Here is a 24,139-nt window from a genome sequence, read left to right as displayed (position 1 = left end):
AAAACATATATATGGGTAATTTTTCAACACTGATCCTTGCAAAGCTTTCTGTTTCAAATTATCCCCTCCTTTCCCCCCTCCCCTCCCCCAGGTGGCAGGTAGTCCAATATATGTTAAATATGTTAAATCCAATATATGTATACATATTTATATAGTTAACAAAGAAAATTCTTAAGTTAGCAACTTACCTCTGAAAATCTTCCTCAGATATAACAAGGTTATACAGAAAAAATGGATCAGCATCATCAGTCAACTGAATTACTAAATCCTAAGAGAAAGATTTGTTTTCAGTATCTAAGTGCATAGAGATATTACAAATTAGCTAATTGCTTCTTTCTTAGAAGCAAAATCATCTAATATGGGAAAAATATTCTCAGTGAGGTCTGATGATAATTACTGCCGAATGACATTATCATCATATAGAAATCTAGAGATTAAAAACCTATGTTTTTATTATGGCTCAAGCACAGGTAGAGAGTTTAGAAAAATATCACTATTAGGTTTCTAACAAAGCTTATACAGTTTCAACTACATCAGAGCCACAGAAAACATTTTTGTTTCTCAAGGGAGATAACCTCACCTCATTACCCAGGGAAAAAAGAAACAAAGTTTTACAGACACAAACTTAAAGAAATTCTTTTCAAAGCTAGCCTTAAAAGATGGATATACCAAAAACAACCACAAAATCAGAGCAGGTTGGGATCCTTCCAAAATACAAATTATATCTCTTACAAAGTATTTTGACTAAAATTGTGGGTGTAATAAATTTCTTTTTTTAATCTCTTTGACTTATCTCAGGAATATGAGAATGTTCACTTAAAGTTAATAAAAGAAACTCTAAAACTCTTATGATACATCCAATGTCAAGGTATCACATCTATCACTCGAGGTCTAACTCTTCAATTATGGTTTGTTTGTTTTTTTAATTTTTATTTCAGTCTAGGTTAGGATGGCCAATCTACTCTGATAATCACATAAGGTTAAAAGAATTGTAGAAGAGGTTTAGTAATACATGGGTACAACCTTAGTGGTAAGATTGACAACTTTCTTATTCCCCACAGAAAAGGAGGGGAGGGTGAAGAAAAGAACCCTTTTCTCTAACAAGGGTATCAAATATCATGTCATTATTAGGGTTGTACCTAAACCAATTCTATTGGTTCAGCTGGCTGAATAATCCAGCTGGCTGGTGAAGTGGCATTTGAAACCAATCTGTCTGTCTCTAGTCTCTAGCCAATGCCTCTTACTATGGGATTTAAGTTTGTCTTACATGAATTACAGTACTAGAGGACTGACCATTAGTACTCAGTCTTCACAGGACAGTATGGATCGGAAAGTTAGAATAAAATGTGAGTAAAAGAGATTGAAAAAGATATGGAATTAGACACGAGCACAGAACAAAAGCTTTGAAAAAAATTTTTTTATTCCCAATTGCTAAGTATATCTAGTGTGACTTTTAGGACCCCAGAAATAATTATAAAATAAGAAAAAGAAGTGGAGAAATTAACTTTATTATTTCTCAGAATACCTGGAGACTAAGGCAGCCTGTTGAAAGATTCTGAGGACCTTGTAAATAAATATATAGTTCTGCGGTTGTAATGCTACAGAAGCAGTTAGCAGAAGAGATGTTTTGTCCTTAATGTCCTTAAAACCAATTATTTATGCTGCATATGGTTACTTAAGAATAAAGGAAGAAGCAGGAAATATAAAAACTTTGAAAAAATAAAATCTATAACCTAGATCAGTTATTGTTCTAACCTCATGAAACTTTACTAGATATAAAGATTAAGCCTAAAACTTCAACCACCTTTCCTAAAGTTACTTAACTAAGTCCCAACTTCATTCCTAGATTTAAGCCCCTACAAATCTAAGAATCAATACATTTCTGGTGGAAGGGCCTTTTGGATATTTTCTTTAAAAATCTTAGCAATGATAGGTAGACTAAATTGTACATCTGTGTGATAAAAAAAAAAAAGACTAAAATGTACTTTCTTATATATAAGGGCTACAGTTAGCTAATCCAAAATGTAGGTAGTTCATTTTCCTAAATGCTGTATTCTATGCCCTTGTCACTGCTTAGTTTTCAATTTTTCAAGTTCAAATGAGGCTGATCTGTGTAAGTAACTTTGGTGGCCTTGTGCTCTTAAGTATTATTCTTCAATTCTCTTAATTACTATTTTTCCAAAAGGAAAAATATCCCCAAACATTTCCTCTTCAGTACTTTTGTCTGATTCTCACATCTACATTATTGTCTTTGTTCTCCAGAATTCTATTTTCTAAAATAGAATGATATTTCTATATTAACAACCTATAAGTGGAATGTGAACCTGTTATGGGCCAGAACTCTAAACAAAGGATTCTTACAAGGTACTAAGTCAGTGGAAGTGATGGAGACAATAGTTACCCAATTTAGCATGGTTCAGTATTATTGATTTAATCCTACAAGGAGATGTTATGGACCAGAACTTGAAACAAAGTACTAACTGGAATTAAGGAGACAATGGTTAAATCTAGTTTAGCATTGATTTAATCCTACAACAAATAATGGTTTCTTAATGACTAATGATTGGTTTGTACTCAGTGTGGAGTTTATAAGCTAGAAGGCTCAGCCAGAGAGATTCAGAGATAAGTGGACAGAAGGCTGGAGTACAAGTCCTTGGACTCAAGACAGATTCATCCCATCTCAAACCACCTTGGTGGCAGGCTCTCCTCCTTTGCTTCCCCACTGAAACCAAGACTCCAGAAGGCCCCCAGAAAACTAGCTGAGCTCCAAGTGAAGGAGATAGGACTTTGAAAGAGATAATAAAGGATTTAGACTTTAACACCTGGCTGCACTTGTGATTACTGAACTGAAACAAAGGATGCTCCAGAGACCCCAAGAAAACCTCAACAGAGAACATTACATTTTAATGAGAACATTACATGAACCCATTACCCTTCTCTGATCCCCTTCAACTTGAATGCTCTAAATTGCACATTCTCTTTCAATCCCTAAGTTAGTTTCTAAATCAGATTTTTAAAAGACATAAAGAGGCCAAAATTTTTAGAACAAGAATGGCTGCAAAGAGTTCAATACACAAAAGAAATGAGTTAGCTGTTTAGTACATAAATTATTATTAGTCTATGAATCAGAAATACCAACCTTTCGATGAACTGGATTAGAAACTGCTTGGAGTTCAATGCTCACTCTAACATTTACTCTTCTGTTTAAAAACAGATGCACAACTGTTAAAAACACTCAAAATGATTAGATGCTGCCACTTGCACTAAGTAGAAATTTCTAACAGGCTATCTAGGAGGAAAAAAACAAAGTAGGCAAGATTTGAGTTTTGTTTATCCTCTCTAAGTCTCAGTGTCCTTATCTACAAACTTTTCCTAATTCAGCTCCATTCCAACAAAATCTGCATACTCAGTTAACTCTCAAGAAATAAAATAAGGTTGATGGCCATATGGTTCTCCACGAGCAGCAAAATCTGCTAATTCACCTTCTTTTTCCTGGGAATTTTCTTTGGCTAGGCAGAAAGGATTTGCTACGCTGTGTAAAATAAATATAATCCACATGCTCCCCTGTGTACACTTTAGATAACTGACACAACTGCACACATATATGTGAATGTATATGCATATGCACATAAACACATAATGAATACCTGAACACAGGTAATCTGAAAACATCTACTTTCTGTGTATTGTTTGAACATCCGATGTAGTTCAGGGAACAAAGTGCTAGACTTGTAGTCAGGAAGACCAGGTTTAACTCCCAACTAGATATTTACTAACTATATGATCCTGGGCAATTCAGAATTGTAGCGTGCCTCAGTTTCCCCATTTGCAAAATGCGAGTCACTGAATATATCTCATAAAGTTATAATAAGGATAAAAAGAAATGAATTATGTGAACATACTTTACAAATCTTTCAAAAAGGTATAAATACTAGCTATGGCATAATACCAAATGAAATGAATTGAGAAAAAGTTATATAAATCAGATTACTATATAAAAGGGGTTGAAAATTAACATCATAACAAAGCTTAGATCTAAAAGAAACATATATACAACTTTTTTCTATAAATATGCTTGTTTAAAATAAGGGTTTTTTTTTTTTTCTGAAAAATCTGATGTATTTTTTTCCACCTACTTCCCCCCCCCCATTTTTTTTTGCTACATGTGGGGAAATGCTTCGCATTACTTCTTATGTATAATATGAATCATATTTCTTGCTTTCACAACAATGGATAGTAGAGGGGATAGGAAGAAGAGACTTTGGAACTGAAAAATAAAATTTAATAATAAATAAAAACAATGTTTTATATCTTTCTCATTTTCTGAGGCAGAGTATTTACAGAAAGATAGGATCAGTGTTAACCTTAGTTTAAGAGGTAGTTATGGAGGAAAAAATGATTTGGGATAACTTGAAAGGTCAGAGAAATATTATAAAGGTTGTGTAGAGAATTATTCTAAATAAATAGGTACTTTTTTCTTAGGAGATAACAATATAATCTAATTTGTAATCCTATTTACAATATGATTTATGTGTAAATAAAGCAGATTAGACAGTCAGGGGACCAAAGCTCTAATTAAGGATCTAACTAACATGAAAGTTAATCTTAGGCTGCTCTAATTCAGTTTTTTAATATATAAAATTGTCTATTATTATATACATATTATTGTCTGTATATGTACACATATATACATATACATACATATACATATATTATTGTCTATTACCAGGCGGTGTATTAAGAACGATGGGACAAAGAAAGGCAAAACACTTAAGTCCCTGTTCTGAAGGAGTTCACAATGTAACAGAAGAGACAATATGCAAGAAAAAAACAGTTATGTACAAATAAGATATATACATATGTAGAATAAACTAAAGATAATCTCAGGGAAAGAAGATAGGACTTTGCCTGAGACCTGAAGGAAGACTGTAGTCAAAAGACAGATGAGCAGAAGGGAGATCCAAGTAACATTTGCCTTCTTGCTTTTCCTAGAATATTAACTCTGTGCCTTTTTGACTCCTATGCCTGGAATGCTCTCCCTTTTCACTTCTACTTACTTCCTCCAGGATTCAGTTCAAATACCATCTTCTACAGAAGACCTTTCCAGATTGCAGCAAAGGTACTGACCTTCCCTCAGAGATTAACACACATTTGAACTGTTTATATTTTGTGTGTACATACTGCATTTCCCCCAATTTAAATGGAAGCACCTCGAGGCCAGTGACTGTTTTGCTTTTTTTCATATCCCAGTATTTATCACAATGCCTAAAACCTTTAAAAAAGATTTAGTATCTTATTCCCCCCCCCAATTATTTGTAAGAAAAAAATTACTATTCATTTTAAAAAATTGAGTTCCAAATTCTCTCTCTCACTGGGAAGGCAAATGATTCAATACACACGTGTACTCATACAAAACAATTCCAGTGCCCAAATTCTTGTTGAATGACAGAATCTTGGAGAAACTTTATACACAAGAGCTAATTTTAATTTGGATCTCTTTTTAAAGTTAGGAACCAATTCTCTCCAATACCACACTGTCCTTTTTCCTTTCCCTAAAAGAAAGTGGTTAAATTTTCACCTACTTCATATATTTTGGAATTAGCTTTTAGATTTGAAGCAAATTTATCAAGACCTGTCATAAGCTACTCTTCACATTACTCTTAATAGTATCACAGTAGTCCCTCCCTTTCCCTAAAACAAGTTAAACACATTGTTTTTCATATCCCTAAATTCTAGTGCCTTGTGCTCAGGATTAGGGAAATGAAATTAACACTAATTAAGCCTGTTGTCCATATTTAAAAGAATATCTAGAAATGTGTGGTGAAGCCCTAGTGTTTTCATGGAAACAATTCTGAAAGTAACATAAACAATATGGCTTCACAATATCTTAGTATGGCATTTATAATGAGATATGTAACTATTACCATTCTGAACAAAGCACAATTGTATAAAAAGTACTCTGTGTGTGTGTACACAGAGAAAGAGCTATCTGCTAATATTTAGGACTCCCCCCCAAAAAAAATCCTTTGATAAAAATAATCTTATTTCCCCCAAACAGGGTCTTTTGGGAGAAAAACAGGAGAAGGCACAGAAGATTCCAAGCCCCAGAGGCTCTTCCTTCTGCTACTAAGTCAATCTGAATTTAGACACACATTTCTTCACTTCCCTTTAGTATAAAAGTCTGATGGATCCTTGAACTAACTAGTTTATTAACTCAAATTTATTTAGTATTGCATTACAAAATATGTATAGAACTTGTAACATAGAAACTCATTGCCTATTTTACAGGCAGGGAAACTGTTAAGTGACAAGCATGATCATAAGTATCTCAGGCAGTCTGAATCCTGATCTTTCTGACTTCAAGTCCAGCATTCTATTCATCATGCTAAATAGATTCAAATTCCTATGAGCCTATGAATTAGCATCACTTTACTGGAATACACAAGGATTTTATTTTCACTTGACCGACAAACTCACTTCAAATTTATAGGGCTTTTCTAATCCAAAAGGATACAATTATAACTTCTTTTTCAATCCCTATTCAAGACGTCTTTAAAAAAAACACCTTCGGTTATATTGTATCTTAAAGTTGGCTCAGGTAAAATTCTTTCTTCTTGCTCAGTGTTTTGGCACTACCTTGTTAAACATCAATATGGGAACATAATAGCAGTAATTCCAACTTACAACTAGTTTTCAGACTTTTTCAAAGCATTTTCTTTCAAAAAGATTAATATGGGACTGGCAGGGCCAGTGTTTTTTTAATTCAATAATGTTTTATTTTTCCAATTTCGTCTAAAAATAGTTTTCAACACCCATTTTTGTAAGATTTTGAGTTCCAAATTTTTTTCCTCCTTCCTCTGTGACCCTCTTCTCCCTCTTCCCCTTGCCTCCCACTTTCCTTCCCCACCCCCCTACCCCCAGCAAGCCGTCAAGCAGGCTCAGAATTATCTCCATTTAACAGATTTGAGTCCAAGAGGAAAAGTTACTTGTCCAGGATTACACAGTTTGTGTCGAGGGTGAGATTCAAACATAGATCGTTCCTAAGGACATAACACAGGTGTGCTTTCCACTTTACCTTACTGTCCTTGAAACAGAGTCCGGCATCATTTCTGGCATTAAATCTACAATCTCCTAAAACCTATGGACAAGGCGATCTTGTTGGGCAACTGAGCAAAACAAGCCTGGCAAACTGTAGCCTTAGCCTTTGACGGAGACTACCAAAGATTTAAAAAACAAACTTATCTCAAAGAGTTTATGGTGTTCTATGCAGCAGCTTACATTCTACCTAAACCAGATCTAATTCTGCACTATGCTACAGGTTTCTATACTATTGCATTAACACACACACACACACACGCAATTTTATGTCTTATCTACTGCTCTGGAAGCCGTGGGAGCCCATTAAACTTCGGGTTCACCACTCGCGCTTGTATTATTTCTGTTAAAACTTTATCAACAGCCACAATAAAGAGCAACCGAAGGAGGCGGTAGATGGCATTAAAAAACAAACAAAACCACCTAGAGGAACTGCTGTTTTTACCGGCTTCCAACCGAATCGGATCTATCCTACTTTATGAAGGCGAAGCGGGAGGAGCACCGGAGTTGGGTTCAAATTCTGCCTCCGACACCTCCCACAAAACCCAGGACAAGATACTCTCTCCACCCGAGACTGAGAAGATAAAACCGTGCCCGCCTCCCTCAGCTAGTGGCTGAGAGGTTCGAATGATAATATCGCTTTGTCAACTCTAAAACGCTTTTAAAACTATTTGGTCGCCTTTGGTTATTATTGCTATTTTTCTTTTCTTTCTTTCTTTTTTCTTCTTAATTAATCCTTAGATTGGACACCGGATCAGCTCCTCAATGCCCTCCCGCCTGCTCACTTTCACGTCTCGGAAAGATGAGAAAACCTCGCGGAGAAAGGGGTCCCCAGACGGAGCCCTTTCTCCCTGCCCCGGAGCGCTTCCTTCTGGCCGCCATCTTGCGCCCTATGCGCCGGCGCCCAACGGCCTCCGGCCCCGGAGGACGAGAAGGAACGTTCCCTCACCTCTCCTCGCAGTCCTTGCACTTCACCAGCAGCGGGATCAGCTGCCTGAACAGAACCTGACTCATGGTGGACCGCCAGTCCAGCTGCAGAATAGCCCAGCCCGGCCTGGCCCAGCCCCGCGTAGCCGCGCCGCCGCCGCCAGAAGAGCCTCAAGTTCTCTCCGCACTGTTTGAGTTTGGCGCTGGGCTCCCGCGGAGGGAGGCGGGGAAAGGGCGGGGAAGAAGACGGAGGAGAAAACGACGGCTGCTTTTGACCCTGGTGAGGCACTATAGCCCACTTCCGGCTGGGGAGGGGCTGGATGCTTCCGTGGCTACGCTTGTGCGGCGCCCTCTTTGCTTCTAAAGAATCCCAACCCGGTAGCTTCGCGAAGTGCAGAAGATGGCTACCTCGCCGCGGACGCTGGCGGCCACCAAGGTTCCCATCGAGGGCAGATGCAGTTACTTTGTGGAAAGGAAGAATCGCTTCTGTCGGATGGTGCCGGCGGCAGGGAGACGCTTCTGCGGAGAGCATGCTTCCGGAGTGGGCGCGGAAGTAGGGATACCCAGTCCTACCCAGCGAGGCCGAACTGTTTCTTGCAATATAATCATTATAGCTAACATATAGCGCCTACCATGTACCAGGCACTGCACTAAGCGCTTTACTCATTTGAAACGCTCTCTCTTCTGCTCCGCCTCCTGATCTTCCTGGCTTCTTTTGAGTCCCAAATTCCACTTTCTACTGGAAGCCCTTCCCAACCCTCTTCCTTCCGGGCTTTTCTCGTGCTCCTTTGAATCTATTTGCATGTGGTCTCCCCTGTTAGAATGCAAACCTCTCCAGGGCAGGGACTTTTTGCCTCAGTATCCTCGGCGCTTCGCACAGTTCTTGGTACATAGTAAATGCTTAAATGTTTATTGATTGGTTCTCACGGCAATCCCAGCAAGTGGGTGCCGTAATTGTCCCTATTTTACAGTTGAGGAAACTGAGGCAAATAGGTTAATTGGCTTGCCTACGGTCACACAGTTGATTAGGATCTGAAGCTGGACTTAAATTTAGGACATTCTGATTTCAGGCCCAGCTCTCTATCCATGGATACTGGGAGACACAATAACATTTTACTTGGAACTTATAAAGAGAATAAATGAAAAGTAATCTCGGCGGGGTGATATTTAGAGCTAGGAGAGACTTCAAAGACCTCTGGTAGATGGTGGAATTTGAGCTGAATCTTGAAGAAAACCGGGAAACTAAGATAGTGATAAGGACAGCATTCAGGGTTTGGGGAATCTAATGCAAAAGCCCAACCTGGAGGTGGAAGGCTCATGCTTCCAATAGACCAGTACAGCCATGATGCATGGATGGTGTGGGAAAAGAGTAACATGTGGAAACACTGAAATTGTTATTAAAGCCAAGTTATTAAAGCGTTAAAAACAGAAGTTTATATTTGATTTTAGAAGCAGTGATTCATGGTTTTTAATCCACAAAGGAAGACAAAACTGATGGAATAGATGAGTGCTAAATCTCAAGATCCCATCTCTAGTGCTGTCTATCCAAATAAAACTCCCAGTCTGTTTTCCTGTCTGCAAAACAGGGATAATACCTCTTTTACCTCACAGGGCCATGATGAGGTGAAATTGAAATAATGTATTTAAGATACTCTCCTACCCCTTGGTGCTCTCCAGAGCTTGATCACTAATTCTGTGTGAAGACATCTGATGCTCCAATGACTTAACTTCACAACCTCCCAGAAAGTTGGCCATCCATTCTGGACCACTTGACACAGACCAGTGAATGAACAAAGATTAGGAAAATGTGTCTTGTTAAATAAAAAGAAATGTGAGGGAAGAGAAGTTTTAATGGGGAAAAAATCTGGCTCTAAAATACTGAAAGTAAAGAAATTTTGTATCTGTAAGGAAAGATTTTGTTTTTCAACTATCAAAATCCAGCTGAATACCTCAGAGTGCCAGCCCTCCTACTGTCTGGTTTTTCCAATATGGATAAGGAGGTCAAATTATTTTTTAAGTGATTCTGTGTCTCATTTAAGAGACTTATCAGTGTTCCAAGCTTGATTCAATCAGCTTCATGTCATCTATAAAACTGGAATATTTGGAGGACCTTACCAAATGTTTGGAAACCCTCTTCAACTTGAAGTCTGCTGGATTTCTTCTGTAACAGTGGTGAATACCTTCAGCAAGCACACATCTCTGTTTAATACCTTCCTTGGTATTAATCATTACAGTCATTACAAAAGTTACTCTTTTGTTACAGTTTTCAGGATATCTCATGATTGTGACATATAAATGGAAGAAAATCTTAAATGAGAGCTCATAAGGCAACATTTTACTCTTCTACATAAATCTTTTTTTATATACTCAAATAATAAGCATAGTAGAGTCTGATATTATCTATTTGTTTCATTCAATGGTGTGACTGTGAAGATGTCTTCTAGTGTGGAATATTACTTAAGAAGGTCTGGTCTGTCCTAATACTCTCCACAAGGATGCCTTTGATACGTATGTAGATTTTTTTTTCTTAAGAATTTTGAATAGATGGATAAGTAAAAAGGTGGTAGTTCTTGATATTCGCCATGTCACCTTTTTGTTCCCACATCCTTTGTTTCCATTTTTGTTTCATAAAACTTGTGAGTTATTTGAGGGCAGAAACTGTCTTTTGCCTTTTTTTTGTATCCCTAGTGCTAAGCAAAGTGCCGGACATAGTAGATACTTAATAAATGTTTATTGACTGATTAGTCTCAGTTTCCTTAAAACTGTATATCCTCTTGTTACAGATGTCCTTTGTATATTGTTGGTCTAGTTCGGCCTTTTTCCTCCTCATGCTATTCCTTCTAGATTTAGTGTCTCTACCAGGATAGTCATTTAACTGGGCTTCCTGGGCTTGTTTCTCTGCAGTTCAACTTACAGTGACCAGGGCAAGTCTGTCACCTCACAAAGCTCCTATTTTGTCTTTATTCAATAGGCTAGTTCCCTCCCGAATATAATTCTTTTTGGATCAGTATCTCCATTGACAAATATAATGTCTGTGAGAAGTAGGAGATATAGGTGGAGAGAAAAATGCCCTTCCTTTCAGAAGCTAAGAACAGTTCTATTAAGTTAGATTCTTCTATAGTGCCTGTTTTCTCCACTTCCAGTCCCTCCCCACCTTTGCTTTTACTGAATCCCCAGAGTAATTTTTCTAACCAACAAATGACTCCCTTCTCTTTAATGCCACCAAACTTGATTGTGAAGCAGTCTTTTAAAGAGTGCACAAAATACGGATACTAATTTACATTTTAATTAAGATCTTAGCATTTTATTATCTTTGTTAACGACCTCTTACTCCTATAACTTAATAAACTTGAATGACAAATCAATTGATCAGGAATCTCCTGATAAACTCCCACATACATACATACTTTAATTTTACCTTAATTTAAGTTTTTTTTAAAAATCAGCATTTTGACTGACTATAGTATACAAGGATCTGGCCTAAATTTGGGGTAGACAGCCAAAAATGAAATAGTTTTTGACCAAAAGGTGCTTTCATTCTACTGTACAGATAAAACAAGCAGATAGGTAAATATATAAAGTAATTTGTGAAGGGACAACTTTAATCATTATGGGCCTACAGAAAGGCTCCACAAATGAATTACCTGCTCAGAATGTTATAGAAAGACAGTTCAGAGATGTTCATTCCAGGGAAGGAAGATGGTTTATGCAAACACAAGGAAGCTGGAAGCTCAGTTACCAGATTGTGAAGAAAAGAAGATAGCAATTTGATTAGAAAAGCGTGAGAAAGGAAATAATAGGATTTAAAGCTAGAAGGTTAATTTTTAACAATATGTGAAGGTCTCTAAATGCTGACATGAGTTTTTATGTTTTTCTTGAGGCAATAAGGAGTTAATGGTTTTGAGCAAGGAAATGTTATCATTAGACCTGTAATTAAAAATTTTTTTTGGTTAACTATATGGAGGGCAACTAGATGGTAAAGTGAATAGAATACAGGTCCTGGAGTTGGGAAGACTTATCTTTTTGAGTTCAAATAAGTCTTAGTGGATTTGTGACCCTGGACAAGTTCACTTAAGCCCTATTTGCGTCATCAGTTTCCTCATCTGTAAAATGAGCTGGAGAAGGAAATGAAACCATCAAATCATATCACTTCCAAGAACACCCCAAAAGTGGGATCATGAAGAGGCAGACACAACTGAAAGTGACTGAACAATAACCTGAAGGATGAATTGAAGAGGGTCAAGGCTAGAAGTAGAGTCCAATTAAGATAATAGTTCAGAAAAATGAGAGCTTCTACAGATGGAAGAAAGATGTAAGTGGGGAGGAGAGAATGCAAGAGATTCTAGAGGTAGAATCAACAAAATAGCCATTAATTGGATTTTGGGTAGTACTAAGATAAGAGCAAAGTAAAGATGATTTTACTATCATAAACTTGGGTAAGTAGGAGAAAATGGGCCTCTGAAGGAAAGAAAGGTGTAGGGGGAGAAGTTATACATTCCATTTTAGAAAGGTTGATTGAAGTACCATGACATTTCCTGGTGGAGACTTTTGTAAGGGCAGTTGGTGATATAGGGCAGTTGATTCAGGAAAATAGATTTGAAAGTCATCTGCATGATGATGTTAACATCCCTGGGACAGTGATGAGATCACTAAGATAGTATATAGGGGGGAAAAAAAGAAGCTCAAAAAATTAGCATTGTGGGAATTACACATTTAGAGGGCAAGAATTAAATAAATAGAGGAGAAGGAGGGATTGAACAGATTGAGAAAATTATCGTAAAATCTAGCAAGAAATAGCCAAGTGAAGGGAGGTGATGAATAATGTTAAATGCTACAGAGGAAACCTAAAAGAGAATAAATCCTGAGAAAGGGCAATTGGATTTATCAGTTAAAAGTGATTTTCTTGTGATTTTGGAGAAAACAGTTTCAATAGGATGAAGAAATTGGAAGCCTAAGTAAAGGTTAAAATATGAGCGGGTAGTGAGAAAGTAGAGGTGATAATTGGAGGTAAATCATACTAGTTGAGTAGTGGAAAGTAATATCTTAGAAGAATTTTAGGCTCAGGTGAAGGTTTTTTGTTTTTTTTTATAAAGATGAGTGAGATCTGGGCGTAGTCGTAGACAGAAAAAGGTTCAATCACAAAGAATGGGGACAATTTCTCAAACAAGTTACCAGAAGAGATGAAAGGAAGGAAGTGGGGCAGGATTTTCTCCATCATCCCAAAGATGGTACTGAAACAAAAAAGAAAAGGAGAGGTAAAAAAGATCTAGAGATGTTTTAAAATGTAACATAGGAGAGGTAGGTAGATGGCTCAGTGGATAGAAAACTGGCTCTCAAGTCAGGAGGATCCAGTTCAAACCCAGTCTCAAAACACCTAAAATTCTTAGCTGTGTGACTCTGGGCACATTTAATGCCAATTGCCTTGGGGAAAAAGAAATGTAACGACAAATACAAGAACTTATTTTTGGAATACCTTGACTTTTTCAATAAATTGGGAAGCAAGGCAATCTGCTGGATGATAGGATATTATATACCAAGAAAATAAAGGATTCAAGTGGAGAACAATGTTGAGTTGAAAATTTAGACAAGACTATGAAGGTAGGAAAGAGAAACCAAAGCAGGGATGATAGATTGCAAAAAGCAAAGATAGACTTGCTAGAGAGAGTAGTTAGGATAGAAAAGAGAAAAAATTGAAAGGATATTATGATCAAAGAAGCATAAGCTTATAATAAATGTATTTTTTTTAACCTAGGAAGAAAATAACAGGAAAAGAATATTCTGTCCCCTAGATCCAAAACAGTAAGTATGAGTTAAATAAGCTTAAAAGAATTTTAAATATTTTAAATACAGCTCTTACATATTTGAATTTGTAAATAATTACCTTCTTAAATTTAGCACAGTATATGAAGATCAGCTTGAAAAACATTTGAAAAAATGTAACTCGAGAGAGAAACCAAAACCTGTAAGTATCCTTATCAGTTAAAAAAAAAAAAAAAAAACTTTAAAATGTATTAAAGCTCACATTTATATATCATTTTCAGGTTTACAAATGACTTTTTTCACAGAAATCCTGTGAGATGTGTAGATCGTTTTAAAGAAAAAAGATAAAGGGATTAAAGCAGAGTAAGCCTTAACACAGATTGCTTTTTGCTAATGTTCCATTTCTATGTTTTGTGTGTGATTTAATTTTGTGAAGCTACTTATAACTTCTTCAGAGAAGGGAATTTTTATAGAAATAAAAGTTTTCAAATACTTGACTTGTGATTTTAATTAAAAGTAACACTATACCATAATATAAATTAAATAACTTCATACATATATAGAGAAGAAGTAATCTTAGAGGAGAAAGCACTAGAATCTAGAGGGAACTGCAAAGACCACTAAAGAAGATAGGATTTAAGCTGAATCTTGAAGGAAGCTGGGGAAACTAAAAATCTGAGATGAAGGTTAACATTTCAGGCCCAGGGTATAGCCATGGCAAAGGTAGGGAAGCAGGGGACGGAATAAGATGTGCAGTTTAAGAGTTTTATAGGGTTGTATACAGCAGGGAGGGATTATATCATTTGCTTAATGGAAACTTTTGAGCTGCAGCTTCTAGAGCAACAAAAAATGTTAAAAGCAACTAAGAAGGGACAGATTACATACTGTCAGAACTAGGACTGGGATATTTAAACTATACATAAACTATGAAAAGATTAGAATATAATCTGAAGGGCAAAGAACAATGACATATTTAAGAGTAATACTTTGCAGAATTAGTGAGAAAAATTAACAGGATAACTTCCAAACATTCCTTTTGAGAATTTGGAGCTAGATGATCGTTAAAAATCAAATTCATTGGACAACATAAACTTTAGAAAGGTATGTTTATTTCTTACAAGTGTTTGGCTGGATGAATGCAGCCAGAGAAAACAAAGCACAGCAGAATTACTAGATCGTAATGGAGAAATACAAACCAACCCACTTTTTACAAATAAAACATATATCCTATTGCATCTCCCCTTTTTTCTTTTTTTCAGTGTTCTCATTTATAGTGTGTTATCTTAGACATGGCACTTAGCAGAAATGTTTTGCAAAGAGTTGAGACAATGGTAAAGGAAGCTGCCAGGCATATTAATGCACCAAGTATAGAATGGTTGTGATTATTGCTTCCCTTTTACTTGTGAACAATAAGACATGATACTTTGGAAAGATCAGATGTGAAAGCTAGCTATTAAAATGAATTTCATAATTTCATAGATTAAAATATACTAAAAATGAGTGATACTTCAAAAATGCTACAGGAAGGGAGCAAAATGACTAATTAAGATTAGTCTTAAAACATCAAACCACCACTTTTATTGGAAGATAAATGTCATCTGACTGACATCTTTTTTTCTTAAACAAAAGCCATCTTCAAAAGTGAGGCAAGAGTAATCCACAGTAAAAAGAAAGGGTGTCCCAAGACTTGAGAAAGACATGTATAATTTTTGGGAGAAGGGAAGAGGATGGTATCTTCAAAATATAGACCTGTGAGCTGGTATTTTTCTAGAAGTTATTAAATGGTTGGTTTCTAAGCATATATAGAAATAAACCTGTGGTCATTAAAAATCAGCATGGCTTCATTAGAAAAATAGATTATGCAGACTAACCTCATTTCCCTTTTTGATAGGATAAACTTCCCTTTTTGGTAGATTCAGATCATACATTGGGCATAATAGACTTCAGTGAAGTATTTGACAGAATACCATGCTCTCTGATAAGTTGGAGAAATACGGTCTAGGTGATATTAAAGATATGTAGATTTATAACTGGTTGACTGAATATCATTAAAAGGTCAGTGTTAACTTAGGAGAGAACTCTCTTAATGGAATATTTCAGGAATCTGTTCTTGACCTGTTCATCATTTTTATCATTGACTTGACAAGGAATAAATAGCATACTTGTCAAATTTGCATATATAATAATGCAAAGATAGATGACTAACATGTTAAATGACAGAATGTAGATTTTAAAAAGACTTCAAGTTAGAACCAAGATTAGAATCAATTTAGGTAGAACTTAAAAGAGAAAATTGTAAAATTCCACACTTGGATTCAGACATCAAATTTATAAAAACAGCACCAAGGACATGTGGCTAAACAATGTTTTCTATTACAAAATTGGGATTTCAGAATATCCTTATTTGAAATTTTGGCAGAATGATATGACCATTAAAAAAAAAAAAGTACTTTTAATCTGCATTAAATAAGGCATGCCATCGATGACAAAAGAAGTTTCACAATTCTCTTCCATGGTAAAGTCAATGCTAGAATTATATTATTCAAGTTTTCAGGTACATAGATAAACTGGAGATTGAACAGAATAGTGAGAAACACAATCAGCTGAAGAAATCTGAGATGTTTAACCTTGAAAGAAGTGAGATTTAATGATCATCTTCAGATATTTGAAGAATTGACATGTAGAAAAGAAGTATTATACTTATTTTGCTTGGTGCCAGTGGCCAAAACTAAGAGCATTCAGTAAAAATTACAAAAAGGTTTAGACTTCAAATAAGGAAAAACCTTCCAGAATTAAAGGAGTCTGAAAGTAGAACAGGTTACTTTAGGGATCGGAAATTCCTTCCATGGTGGAAATCTTGAAGTAGAGACTGAATGAATCTCCTCTCCCCCCTGAAGAGTCCCAGAACCAATTGCAAGATGCTAGTTATCATCATGCAAAGTACCTAACTACCCACCTTGCTTTTTCACACTCCCCATTCAGCCCTATTGTCTCATCTGGGTTTCTATGTGGAGAAAACACTTGCTAGCACCAGGGACTCCTTCTCTTTCCCTTCCCTCCCTTAGCCTATGCTACTTTACTTGGATGAGATGGGGGCCAGTAGTTCCTTTCCTCTTGATAAGGTGAAGGATCACCAAGATTTACTATCTGTCTTTCTATATCTCCAGGCCCACCCTATTCCTCTCTCTCTTCTGAATCTATTTACATTATTCTCTACTCCCTTACCACCTTTCCTCATACACTCTTGGGGTTTCTGGGCCTTTTATCCTACAACTTAATTTTTTTCGTATGTATTATCTCTCCCCAATGAAAGTATGAACTCCTTGAAAGAAGGGACTATCAATTTTTGTTCTATTTTTATCCCTCAGTGCTTAAAATAATGAAACACTTCTATAATCTTCTATTCATCATTTTCTACAAACAGCCATGCTCTTAATAAGTGCCGAACTGTTATTTTTTGGTAAACTGTCTACTGTTAGTTGTCCACAGCAGTACTGGCATTTACAAGCACCTGCTATATGTTAGCCACTGTGCTAAGTAGTAGGGATACAAAGAAAGGCAAGAGAAAATTCTTGCCCTCAAAGAGTTCACAGTCTAATGGAGAAAGAAGTAAATAAACATTCACTTTAGTAAATCACTGTGTGCAAAACACTATTCTCAATACAGGAACTTAAATAAAATATAAATTTGAGTCAAATTTTACTTGAATTAATTTAGTTCTTAAGGGCCCACTCAAGCTAATGAGAAAATACGACCCAGACAATATCATCATCATCCTCATAATAATAATAATTAGCATTTACACAGGGCTTTAAGGTTGGCAAAGTGATTTTCTTTAAAATCTGATTTGATCTATTAAAAAATTGGATAACCGTCAGGTTTTTTTGGTCACAATAGTACATGAAACCATCTGCCAAGAGATTCATGTTTTATTGGTGGAATGAGTGTCCACACTGATAAAAGTACAGATCTTGTATATATATATTTAATATTATTATATCAACTTAATGATTTTTCTGTGTTTTTCTTAAGGACTATTTTATTCAAGATATTAATGCAGGACTAAAAGATGAAACAGAAATCCTTGATGAAGTGGTAAGTGCATTGATTCATAGTTTAATTAAAAAGAAATATTAAGACTCTCAGTATATGAATGTGTTATTGTAAAATTAGTTTCTAAGTTGATTGTTAATTTTTCATTTTCTGATTGAAGCAGCATTGTAAATGTGAGCAAATTTCTCAGACCAGCCACCCCTCCTTCCCACACCATCCTTTTTAATTTGTAATTAAAAAGTCAGTTAAATGTCTTTTAAGTGTGCTAAGCATTGAGGCTACAAAGAAAGGCAAAAAACATGATACTCTAATGGGGGAGACAACTTTAAAATAACTGTATACACAAGATAAATACAGCTTACTATGACAGTAAAAAGGTGCCAGGGTGGGATCTGAGCCTAGTGCTCAGGGAAGCCTGTATAGGTAAAGATGAGGAGAAAAGACCTTTCCAGGCAGAGAGGAAACCGGTGGGAAGACTGGGAGATGGAGGGTGTGAGGAGTAGCAAAAAATCTAGTGTAATTGGATCCTAGAGTTCTTGGCTGGGAGCAAGATAGGCAGGCACCAATTTGTAAAGTGTCCTATTTGTCAAACTGAATTTTATACTTGATCCTGGAAGCAATTGGAAGCCACTGTTGGGTAAGAAGTGAGGGAGTGAAAAGTAACATAGAATACTTCAAGAAAATCATCCTATTTATAGCAATGAACTTAGGTCCCTATCCCTTTGAGGCTAAGTCCTACACCCTCTGCCTTTCTGAGACCTGAATCTGTGGAAAGTATATTGGAGTTTCAGAAGGTCTGGACTCAGATTCTGAATGTTAACTTATTACTTGTGATTCCACAGGCAAGGCATTTCATCTCTCTGGGACTCAATTTTTCTGTTTGTAAAATGAATAAGCCATACATGGGGAAAGATTTAGCAAGAAGGGATTACAAAGTTTAGAGGTTTTTCTGTTAATAATGGGAGTTTTCTAGAATTTCAGTAGTTTAGCAAGAATTCCAGCAAAAAAAGGACATTAGGAGGCAACATATGTTCCTATGTATGGTTCATTTTAAAGTTGAATATTCATAAAACTGCTTGTACAGAGACGTTTTTAAAAAGAAATATTTTCAAGCCATTTTTCAATTGATAAATGGTCAAAGGATATGAACAGACAATTTTCAGATGATGAAATTGAAACTATTTCCACTCATATGAAAGAGTATTCCAAATCACTATTGATCAGAGAAATGCAAATTAAGACAACTCTGAGATAACACGACACACCTTTCAGATTGGCTAAGATGACAGGAAAAAATAATGATGAATGTTGAAGGGGATGTGGGAAAACTGGGACACTGATGCATTGTTGGTGGAACTGTGAACAAATCCAACCATTCTGGAGAGCAATCTGGAATTATGCCCAAAAAATTATCAAATTGTGCATACCCTTTGATCCAGCAGTGTTTCTATTGGGCTTATATCCCAAAGAGATACTAAAAAAGGGAAAGGGACCTGTATGTGCCAAAATGTTTGTGGCAGCCCTTTTTGTGGTGGCTAGAAACTGGAAAATGAATAGATGCCCATCAATTGGAGAATGGTTGGGTAAATTGTGGTATATGAATGTTATGGAATATTATTGTTCTGTAAGAAATGACCAGCAGGATGAATACAGAGAGGTTTGGAAAGACTTACATGAACTGAAACTGAGTGAAATGAACAGAGCCAGGAGATCATGATACACCTCAACAACAATACTGTATGAGAACATATTCTGATGGAAGTGGATGTCTTCAACAAAGAGAAGATCTAATTCAGTTCCAGTTGATCAGTGATGGACAGAATCAGCTATACCCAGAGAAGGAACACTGAGAAATGAGTGTGAATTGTTTGCATTTTTGTTCTTCTTCTCAGGTTATTTTTACCTTCTGAATCCAATTCTTCCTGTGCAACAAGAGAACTGTTCGGTTCTGCACACATATATTGTATCTCTAGGATATACTGACATATTTAACATGTATAAGACTGCCTGCCATTTAGGGGAGGGGGTGGAGGGAGGGAAAGGAAAAGTCAGAACAGAAGTGAGTGCAAGGGATAATGTTGTAAAAAATTACCCATGTGTATGTACTGTCAATAAAAAGTTATCAAAAAAAATATTTTATTTGCTGTTGTTTGGGTTTTATATACAGGTCCCAATTTCTTCGCTATCTAAAGAGCAATTGGAAAACTTAATTAAGAAATTGAGAAAAGCCAGTGAAGGTAAGTCTGATTAAAACTGGGCAGATGATTGGATGTTATATCAGTTGATAGCCTGTTTCATTAGATGACAGTAGAATTAGATCCTAAGTTTTCATTTTTCAACTTAATCTTTGCACTTATATTTTTGACACAGGATTGAATTGTATACTTAAAGATCAAATAATGTCACATCCTGCATTGCATGATGTCCTAAATGACCCCAAAAATGGTGATTCTGCATTCAAGCACCTGAAACAGCAGGTATGGACTATACCATAATATCCATATTTACTGAAAATTGCTTTCTGTTCCATGCATACAGTTAATTCACAGAAATACTTTTTCTAGTTTAATAAGTAAGAATATCTCTTCTAAATTTGTCCTTTAAAGTATTATGTTGTAAAAATGACCCTGGGTTCTTAACCACTGTGTTAGAGGGTTATAAACTCTGGAAGTGCCTACCAAGTTGCAAGGACTTTAGCTCAATGTTGGATTGTGTGTGTTTTCTCCAGTGTTCAGGTTTAGTAAATTCAGTGAGACCGATCATTGGATTGGCCACAGAGTAATAATATTTTAATCACAGCAAACTTGTTTTGGCTGGCAAAATTGGTTTCCCTCTCTTGCCTAGGTTGGACATTGAGCAGCCATTCCTGATCCTGATCCCACTAATGATCACTATCTTTGACCTGATCCCTTTTCAGCCTAACAAGTTTGTTCCTCCCTCTACCTTTCTTTCCTATCTTACCCTTATTACCTGTGGGGCTTACCTCACTCAGCTGTGATACTCTGTTAATATAGCTCAGAGCCTCCTAAGTTCAAGCACGCTGCCAGTCTCATCCTTTCCCAGTAGCAGAGATTACAATCCTGGGTCACCATACCCAGTCCTAGTGTTATTCAGTCATTTTTCAGTCATGTCCAGTTAATCTGTTGCATAAAAACAACTTTCCTATAGTCCCATCAAGTATGTTCTGAAGGCTTTTTGTACTCAGCGGGGTTTTATATAAACAAATATAAATGCTAGTCACAAAAATAAATGAATATAAAATTAAAATTATTAATGTGAATATACTGACCTTTCTTATTTAGTTGAATATATCAAATTATATTGTTATGTTTCTACACTGGACCAAATTTTTTTTTTGTTTTTTGTTTTTTTTTATGAAATAATCTTAAAAAGTTTACAGGCTTCAATTTTAGGTAACATTGAAAGATTAAATTTACTGGGACCAAGAAGATGCTTTGTTGAATTTGGAGCTGGAAGGGGAAAATTGTCTCATTGGGTTGATATTGCCTTACAAGAAGCTGAAAAAGTCTACTTTCTGCTAGTAGAAAGGGTGACTACAAGATTCAAGGTAGGTTAAAATATTAAGTTATGTCAACCTCTTGTTTTGGATTTGTCTGTAGAAATATTTAAAAGGATACATAGACGCTATTCATTTTTGAAGTACTAGACCTTACAGTTACAAACATAAAAACAGAATTGTCCCTGACTTCAAGGAGCTTACAGTCTCCTTGGATTAAAGAGTAGGTGGAGAAGGTTGGCTACAACATATAGAAAAAAAGTATAAATAAGTACTAAGAATCTATAGGGGCAGCTAGGTGGCACAGTGGGTAGAGCACCAGCCCTGAAGTCAGGAGGACCTGAGTTCAAATCTGATCTCAGATACTTAATACCTAGCTGTGTGACCCTGGGCAAGTCACTTAACTCAAATTGCCTCAGCAAAAAAAAAAAAAAAAAAAAAGATATTAAAAGTATTTATACTTTTATAAAGTATTTCCAAGAACAAATGGGTCCAAATAACTCTGGAGGGCCTCCTATGGCAGATAGCACCTGAGCAGGGCTTTGAAAAAAGGATCATCAATGCTCTTTGGTGTGTGGGAGTGGGAGGAAGAAGAATCTTAAATTTTTTTCTATCTCTAATGATTATCATTGACTTAAATTACATCGACACAGCTTACAACCATTGCTCCAAGTTTTTAAGAGTATTTGGAATTTTCACTAAATATTAGCCACGAAGGCAACCTTTAACTTGTATTCTTGTTTTGTAGTTTCAAGGCTTTACAGTAATAAAAACCTAGATAAAAGTTTGTTTTGCTTCATATTTTATATGAAAACCAAAAAACATTGCTAATATTTCAGAAAATCTTATGAAGTATTTTAAATAAAAACTTATTGTAATAATGGTATTTTATTTGTGTAGGTAGATGGTAAACACAAAAACCGAAACTCTGTATTTGAAAGGCTTCAAATTGATATTCAACATTTATGTTTGAGTAAGTTGCATAATTTTCAATTAAACGGTAATAAATTATATGTTTCTAAACTCTGCTGGTTACTTAGAAATCTCCTCCAGTATTACAGTATTACAGGGGAAACTCAGTAGTAAAAATATTTAATCCTTTACATTGTAGACCTTAATTACATAATAGAAAGAAAAAGAGGGTCATGGTAGAGGTAGAATTCTATTTCAGGTATGAATCAGACGAGATAGACATAAATACCCTATGCATTTTTTGGATTTTGCAATTGACATTTTTTGACCATAAATTCAGTGTAGCAAAAAACATACCCACTCTCTTATCAAAAGACATCCCAGCTCTAGCAAATAGAGCACAAGTCTTTTAGAGTAGAGACCTGGATTCAAATCTTGCCTGAGATATTACACCTTTGCAATCATGGCCTAGTTACTTAGCCTCTCGAAGTCTCATATAAAGACAAATGCATTAATCCTTGCAGTCTACTAAGGGGAAGCAATGTGTATCCAAGTCAGCCAAGACCCAGCATGTACATCACCTGGTAGGCAGGCTGGCCCCCGATTGTGAATAGTTAAGCACTAAGATGAAAATTTGCATTCTGTCCTTCAGACTACAGGCACTTAGCAAAGGTGAGATGGCCAGACCTATCCTGTAGAACTATCAGGTCATCAGCTATTCAGAAGAAGAATTGGAGAGAGCAATAACTGGTCACCAGTTATTAGGTCACCAATAAATGTTGAAATAGTACAGTTGGAAAGTAATGAGGGTCTCTCTAGGATGGTAGCCATATAATAAGAGAGAGGTGCAAGATAGATTAGAAGGTGGCATGGTATATTGATATTGGATAAGCTTCCTGAGCCTCAGTTTTCTCACATGCAAGATGAGGGTATTCAACCAAGTAACCTGGGAGGTCCCTCCAACTCTGTGAAACCATGATCTGATGAAAATGGAATAGACAAGACTTGATATGTTTGGAACGTGATAGAAAATGAAGAGGCACAGATGACTGCAATTGCAAACTTGGTTGATTAAAAAAACAGTATGATCTACAAGAGAAATAAGAAGGTATAGTGAGCAGTGAGTTTCAGGGGGAAAATAACATTCCATTTTGGACATGTTGACCTTGAGGTGCCAGTGGGATATCCAACAAAAATGTCATAATGTAAGCCTGAGGCTCGGAAGAAAAATGAGGGCAATTAAATGAGGGGATTGGAACATCTAAGGTTCCATCCAACATTGACATTTGAGGATCTAAATCCTAAATGCTGCCTCTTCCAAGAATGACCCATTTGGTAACTTTACATTATGTTTTGTTAAGCATCTAATACACTTAACAGGTAATATTGTGTATTACAGTTGTCTGCCTTTGCCCCTTATGACCCTATGAGATGCTAAGTTCCACAGAGAGAGAGATTGGGTCTCAGACCCCAGTTTCCAGCCTAGTGCTCTGCTCACAGTCAGTAAAAAAATTTTTAAAATTGAATTAGTTCATTATTTTTAATTATAATATCTGTCAATCATGCCTCTAGGGCATTGAGCAAATAAAAATTGCATTTAGCAATTTGCATAGCACCTTGTGATTAGCAAAACACTTTATGTGCTTAATTCATTTGATCATTTAAATCAAAACATGGAAGCAGTCAGCAAACAGAGGCAATGTAGTGTCATGAAAAAAGTGCTTAACTTGGGATTAGAGACCAAGGTTATGATATTGATTATCAAGATTATGATACTGTCTGATGACTTATTTTGCCAGACTATGAATGACTCCTCTTCAGGTATTAGAAAGGAATTCCTTTATTCAATTTTGGTTTAAATTAGAAAGTCACTCG

At 36.1% G+C, this 24,139-nt stretch overlaps 2 protein-coding genes across 3 annotated transcripts in view; one reads left to right on the top strand and one right to left on the bottom strand.

The window, feature by feature from the left end:
- The window catches only part of SASS6 (SAS-6 centriolar assembly protein), a 32,379-nt gene extending 24,036 nt beyond the window's left edge, over positions 1–8,343 (bottom strand). The window contains exons 1-3 of the mRNA XM_051993266.1: positions 8,045–8,343; positions 3,140–3,200; positions 189–268 (exon numbers count right to left, since the gene is read on the bottom strand). Of these exons, the coding sequence (XP_051849226.1) occupies positions 189–268; positions 3,140–3,200; positions 8,045–8,109 (206 nt within the window). The 5' untranslated portion in view covers positions 8,110–8,343. The remainder of the gene's footprint in view (positions 1–188; positions 269–3,139; positions 3,201–8,044) is intronic.
- TRMT13 (tRNA methyltransferase 13 homolog) overlaps positions 8,343–24,139 on the top strand; it is a 37,406-nt gene continuing 21,609 nt past the window's right edge. The window contains exons 1-8 of one of the 2 annotated variants that reach the window (XM_051993261.1): positions 8,343–8,575; positions 13,775–13,821; positions 13,918–13,984; positions 17,815–17,877; positions 20,003–20,072; positions 20,206–20,312; positions 21,236–21,407; positions 22,257–22,325. In XM_051993261.1, the coding sequence (XP_051849221.1) occupies positions 8,423–8,575; positions 13,775–13,821; positions 13,918–13,984; positions 17,815–17,877; positions 20,003–20,072; positions 20,206–20,312; positions 21,236–21,407; positions 22,257–22,325 (748 nt within the window). In that variant the 5' untranslated portion in view covers positions 8,343–8,422. The remainder of the gene's footprint in view (positions 8,576–13,774; positions 13,822–13,917; positions 13,985–17,814; positions 17,878–20,002; positions 20,073–20,205; positions 20,313–21,235; positions 21,408–22,256; positions 22,326–24,139) is intronic. The other variant, XM_051993260.1, reaches the window with a different exon arrangement.

Source organism: Antechinus flavipes, chromosome 4 (assembly GCF_016432865.1).
Source record: "Antechinus flavipes isolate AdamAnt ecotype Samford, QLD, Australia chromosome 4, AdamAnt_v2, whole genome shotgun sequence".
In the NCBI taxonomy this organism is placed as follows: Eukaryota; Metazoa; Chordata; class Mammalia; order Dasyuromorphia; family Dasyuridae; genus Antechinus; species Antechinus flavipes.
This window is presented reverse-complemented; position numbering and strand designations above follow the sequence as displayed.